The sequence below is a fragment of the Myotis brandtii genome, unplaced genomic scaffold, assembly GCF_000412655.1.
Source record: "Myotis brandtii unplaced genomic scaffold, ASM41265v1 scaffold882, whole genome shotgun sequence".
NCBI lineage: Eukaryota > Metazoa > Chordata > Mammalia > Chiroptera > Vespertilionidae > Myotis > Myotis brandtii.
Window position 1 is genome coordinate 516,094 of NW_005371607.1, and position 6,348 is coordinate 522,441.

Genomic DNA, 6,348 nt, shown 5'->3' on the forward strand with positions numbered 1-6,348 from the left:
CGAGTGCACAAATTTTTGTGCACCGGGCCTCTAGTATATTTATAAAAGCCAAGCGGCCAAATGACTGGTGGCTATAACGCACACTGCTGTGGCCAACCGGCTCGATCAGGGGCGGGGCCAGCCAGCCAACCGCCCGCAGCCCCTCCCCACTGCCGGCCCTACCCCCGATCGGCTCTCCCCACACCAATCACTGAAGTGTGACCTTCAGTGATTCTAAATAAGTAAATGCTCTCCAGCCTTCATAGACCAGGATTCTAAGTGACGAGTGATCAGGAGGAAAACTGCTCACGGCCTGGACCGTCAGTCAGGTGTCCAGGAGAGGTGCCCAGCACAACCACCATTTTCCTGCGTTCTCTCTCCACTGCTTACTACCAAAGAGGGCAGCCACATCACACCATGGTCTCTCTTTAGAAGGTTTGTCAGCAGGGAACTAAACCGCATGACCTGTCTAGGGAGAGGCTTAGAAACAGAAGCTGTAACTGTCCATGACACTAAAGCACCTTTGAAGCTTCAACTCATCCGAAAGCCAACAGCAAAGATGTATACACCCTCAAAGATCTTTGACACTAATAACTCCCCCAGCTGGCCTCGTCCCCAATCGGCCCACCCTCACCCTGATTGGGGGCGGGCAGCCTGACCCCACCCGTGCACAAATTCGTGCACTGGGCCTCTAGTCCTATATAATAAAAGGCTAATATGCAAATCGAATGGCGGAATGACTACTCGCTATTACGTGCATTGACCACCAGGGGGCAAACGCTCAACACAGGAGCTGCCCCCTGGTGGTCTTTGCACTCCTACAGGGGGAGCACCACTCAGCCAGAAGCCAGGCTCACGGCTGGCAAGCGCAGCGGCGATGGCAGGAGCTTCTCTCGCCTCTGCGGCAGCGCTAAGGATGTCCGACTGCCAGCTTAGGCCCGCTGTCTGTGGGGAGCGGGCCTAAGCCATCAGTTGGACATCCCCCGATGGCTCCCAAACTGCAAAAGGGTGCAGGCCTGTCTGAGGTGTCTCCCCCCCCCCACTCCCGTGCATAAATTTCGTGTTCTGGGCCTGTAGTATATAGATAATAGTGAAAAGCCATAGTGGCTTGGAGAAGGGGTTGGTGGGATTGGTCAGCCATGGATATTTGTAGAGTACTTTCAGTAGTCTGTTGTCTTACCTAACTTTTTCTTTTCCAACAGAATAATACAACAGATCTTTGCAGGGTTCTTTGCAAATTCTGCAGTTCCTGGTGGATCCCCTTTTACCTGGTAAGTAACTAATTGCCTTTTTTATTCTGTTGGAGTAGCATCATTTTAGCTAACTTTAGTATCTGTGCCATGGTAAGAAAGAGAAAGCTTCATAGGTGAATATACAGATGTGATTGGCAGGCTGTCAGGCTGCCATTATTTGCTGAGCTCAAACTTAATTAGAGCTTTTTAAAAAAACAAAACTTTATTTATTTATTTATCCTCACCCAAGGATGTTTTTTTTACTGATATTTAGAGAGAGTGGAAGAGAGGGAAAGACAGAAAGAGATAGTAAGTAACTAATTGCCTTTTTTATTCTGTTGGAGTAGCATCATTTTAGCTAACTTTAGTATCTGTGCCATGGTAAGAAAGAAAAAGAGCTTCATAGGTGAATATACAGATGCGATTGGCAGGCTGGCAGGCTGCCATTATTTGCTGAGCTCAAACTTAATTAGAGCTTTTTTTTAAAAAAAAAACTTTATTTATTTATTTATCCTCACCCAAGGATATTTTTTTTCCTGATATTCAGAGAGAGTGGAAGAGAGGGAAAGACAGAAAGAGATAGCAATGTGAGAGAAACACATCAATTGGTTGCCTCCTGCACGCCCCTGACCAGGGCTCGAACTGGAGAAGAGCCTGCAACCGAAGTACATGCCCTTGACCAGAATTGAGCCCGGGACCCTTTGGTCCATAGGCTGACGCTCTATCCTCTGAGCCAAACCGGCTAAGGTGAATTAGAACTTAATTTTTTGTTCAGGCTTACAAGGGTCATTCTGGTCCCCAGGTTGTCTGGGCATTGGATGTGTCTGATTCTGGAGTGTGTTGAGGTGGGGAATGAGTAGGTTCCTGCCAGGCTTGGTAACTATCTGATTTGTGGGTTTCTCCTAATCATATGGGAAGATTTTATTCCTTAAGAATCTCTGAAATTGAAAACATAATGCTTTTTTCTAAGTAAGAAGGTTCATCAGAAGAAACAGGACTATAATTCAGTATCAGAGTGACACTTACATATGGTTGGTGTTGTCTGGACAATTATTTTGCTACTTCTGACTCTGCCCCCAAAAGCCTTTCTTTGCTTAGAGTGACCTCAGTTCATCCACACAGTTATTCTATTTTCTAACCTCTAGTTTCTCTAAACATATTCCCTCCATCAACCAGGGCCGTGCACCAGCAGCTCCACAGAGAGATACTGCCAAATCTCTTTTGTATTGTTTTAAGTTGTGGTTCAGAGAGACTGCGATGGCTGCTTCTACTTGAAAGCTCCTCATTGTTCAGAACCACGGGTGAGGTCTGCTCCAGATTTTGTCCAGTCATGAGGGAAAAACTCTTAGAAAGCTGCTCCATCTATGTTTAATGTAAGTGGGCACAGAGAAGATCAACTTTTCTTAACCAACAGGCAATGAATCCTTTTGTTCTTGTGTGTCATGTGGTATTTCAAGGGACTTCACATTTTATTCCATTCAGTTTAGGAAAAATTCCTAGAGAATGGGAGACTATTTGGATAATCTGTTTGACCTTGGAAATACTGAGAACTTTTTTTTGCCACTTGATTTTAGAGAACTTATGACTTTGCAGGTCTGAGAGAGCAGGATCCCTCTGCCAGTGTTTCTGTGGTGTAAGGCGGAGCCTGGTCACTTCATCTAATGCTGTCTGTCTCATCTCATGTATAGGAGCGGGATGCTGCACTCCAACCCTGGGGACTATGCCTGGGGTCAAACAGGGCTTGATGCCATTGTCACCCAGGTGAGGAGCTGCCTGTTGAAGGTGTCTGTTCACTGTGTCTCATGGTTCCGCAGGCTTCCTGCTTTCCTTCTGCTACTTTCTGAAATGGCAGTCACTCTGCGTTCCCTAATATTTTGAGCTTGTGGGTTTGCATTTTGCTAATGATTTGCTGGTTTAGCTCAGTACCCATCTATCTTCTAGATCTTAAGACCTTTTTTGAAGATCACTTCACCTCCATAGGAAGAAAAGATTTTTTGCCCTGGCTGGTTAGCTCAGAAAACATCGTTGCCATACCCCCCGGGGTTGTGGGTTTGATCCTCAGTCAGGGCACATGCAAGAATCAGCCAGTGAATGCATAAATAAGTGAAACAACAAGTTGATGGTTCTCTGTCTCTCCCTTCCTCTCAAGAAAAAAAAAAAAATCAGTTAAAAAAAGCCTTTTCTTATAACAAACAGTATTTTGTATTTTTGGCCTCTTGTTCAGGCCTGTGAGGATCCTATTAACAAGTTACTTCACAAAAAAGGGAAGGTCTCATGTGCTGAAGCAGGGATTTCTGCCAGATGGAGCAAGTAGGGCAAGGAAGCAGAGAAAAAGGTATTCCCATGCCATGGATAATTGTTTCCACTTGTTAATGTTAATTTTAATTTAATTGGTTTTTTCATTTCCCTTGTGGATTGCTGAGAATAGAAAGCATGTTGTTTATATCCAAATCTTATAGGCAGTATTTACCAATTTCTTGGCTTACCTTATGCTACTTTCCATACTCCCACCCTTTTCTTCCTTCCAGCAGAATGAAGTTTTTGGATCAGTTAAGTATTACTTTGTGTTAAGCTTTAGTTTTATTCATGATGTCACAACCCTTTTGCTGCCTCTAAAGTTGCTTTGTGCCCAAAGGCGGGCCTTGCAATGATAGGCTCTGTCTGTAGACTTATACAGATGTCTCTCTGAAATTGTAAAACAATCAGGAGTGTTATGGCGGCAGTAAGAGGAAACCTGTGCCTCTCAGAGCCTTACAGAAGCAAGAGCAACTAACATTTCTAATATCTGCACTGTTTGTTCTGGCTAGAGCAACTCGTTACCCAGGGATAGTTAGATGTTCACCACTTCTTTTTCTTTTTTGTAGCTTTTAGGACAGCTGGAAAACACGGGGCCTCCCCCAGCTGACAAGGAAAAGATCACATCTCTTCCAACAGTGACAGTAACTCAGGAACAAGTTGGTAGGTTCAGTTTCTGTCATCTTCTGTTTACAATTCCAGCACTTCCTGTACTAAGGATCTTCAAGTGAACCTATGGCACTCTTCAAATTCCTACCATGGTGCCGTGTAAGGAAAGTACCTACTCTTCATTAGGTACCATGAGCAATTACCATGTGGTACAAAGATACATAAGACTTGATTTCTTGAAGAATTTACTAGGGGAAGCAAAACTCTCCAAATAATTAGATAACAGTGTAAAAAAATACTGTTGAGCAGATGCTACTTACTGACTCTGGGGAGATAGGAAAAGATATAAATGAGAGGCTGGGAATTGGTTTCATATCAACTCTATAGTTAGGTACATTAGGAATAGATATTTTATTTATAACATTGGAGGAATTTAGTGATAAAGGACATTATTTTGGACTGGAGTTTCTTTCCCCACACATTTAGAGTCAGATTTTAAAGGTAGGACGGGCCTCCTTAGAGATGTCATTCTATTTCAGGAAAAGTATGAACCAATGTTCAAATGTTCGCATGGATATAGTGTCTGAATCAGGTCTGACCTTATCAGACCTGAAATAGAATCTGGTTTGGGAGGTATGATTGGATAGGAAGGGTAGATCTTGTCATGCTGGACATTGAAGCTGTGGCAGAGTAGTGAGGGGTGAATATTTTGAGGGGAGGTAAGTTTTGTAGACCCTCAAATGGAGGGATAAGGGAATTTAAGTGGTCTGCAGAGTAGATTAACTTGGAGGTGGTGTCTAAAGTGGATTGGAAGGGGAAGAAAGCAGAAACAGGAATGTGAGGGGCTGTTGCAGCATCTAGGTGGGGTTCAGGTATGACAAGGCTGACAGAAAGGAAAGGGTAGATGCAGAAGAGAAAGGCATTCATCACTGATTGCATGATCGATTGAAGGAGGGGAAAGATCAAAGATGATTCTAAGATAATGCAACTTTGCAACTATAGAGGTGGTGCTGGCATTATCAGGAATGAGGGATTGTTAACAGGCCCTGGTTTGGTAAGGAGGTGATATAATATTTTTAATTTGTTGATTTTTGAGGCACCAGCTGAGAATCCAAGTGAAGATGAACTGGAGAGTGCTATGGAGCTGGTATTAGGGGAAATGAGCAGATACCAAAGTGTAGTATATATTTATAGAGTTGAAGACCTGGTGTAGGGATCCTACCTGGGAGGCTGTTCCCGTAGACGAGGCATAAGAAGTAACAGCTAGAATTAGTCCACAGGTGGTAGGAATGGAGAGGAAGCAGTGCGTCTACTAAATAGAAAGTCTTGCTCCAATTGCCTTGAGCGCTGTGGGACACAGAGCGGATCCTGCAGGGGAAATAGACTGGCTGGTGCTCTCGGAGAAGGGGGCTTCCTGTCTCTGGACTTGGAGCTGCCCTAGAGCTTTGGAGTTCTGCAGCACCACCTGCTGGTACAGTTTTTAACTACAGCTTGTTCAGATAGCTTTGGGCAACCATGTTGGAAGAGGATGCCTAATGTGGAAAATAGGGTAAACTGAACTGGAACAGCTAAGATGACTGAGATGAGTCCCTCGATTGTGGTGGACATATTTCCAGTGTTAGGTCCTAAGAAGAAACTGCCAGAAGTCTGTCACACATTGGGAATATGTTCCTGTTTTACCTAACAGTTAGCCTAAGCCCTAGTTTATTTCTTCCAACCTTTTACTTGGAAAAGTAGGTCTTATCAGATGAATGCAATCAGTAGGCACATTCACCAGTCCTCCTTTTCAAATCCCAGTCTGTTACCACGAACCCCATCCTATCTAATAATAGACAAACATGGTAATTGACCATACCTTCCATACGCCTCCCATCGGCTAATTTGCATACTGTAGGCAGGGCGGGACAGTGTGAGCCGCCAGTGCGCCGCCATCCAGGGCAGCCCCAGAAGACCCAGAAGCCGACCTGCTTTGCCGCTGGGGACGCGATCGGGTCCCCGGCGGCAAGGCAGGGCAGGACCCAGAAGACCCAGAAGCCGCCTGATATGGTAGTAACTCTATCAGTAAGCACTCTGAAAGTCAGTGGCATAAATGCACCAATTAAAGGATAGATTATGAGGGTGAATCAAAAACAAAACCCACTTTAAATATAAAGACACATAGATTAAAAGTAAATGAATTAAGCTGCAGCCTGTTTTGCTCAGTGGATAGAGCATTAGCCCGTGGACTGAAGAG

General features: G+C 44.5%; 1 protein-coding gene across 3 annotated transcripts in view; it reads left to right on the forward strand.

The window, feature by feature from the left end:
• The window catches only part of RNF115 (ring finger protein 115), an 81,013-nt gene that overhangs the window by 66,186 nt on the left and 8,479 nt on the right, over positions 1-6,348 (forward strand). For all 3 annotated transcript variants that reach the window (XM_014532341.1, XM_014532343.1, XM_014532342.1), the window contains 3 exons: positions 1,182-1,250; positions 2,900-2,972; positions 4,076-4,169. In XM_014532341.1, the coding sequence (XP_014387827.1) occupies positions 1,182-1,250; positions 2,900-2,972; positions 4,076-4,169 (236 nt within the window). The remainder of the gene's footprint in view (positions 1-1,181; positions 1,251-2,899; positions 2,973-4,075; positions 4,170-6,348) is intronic.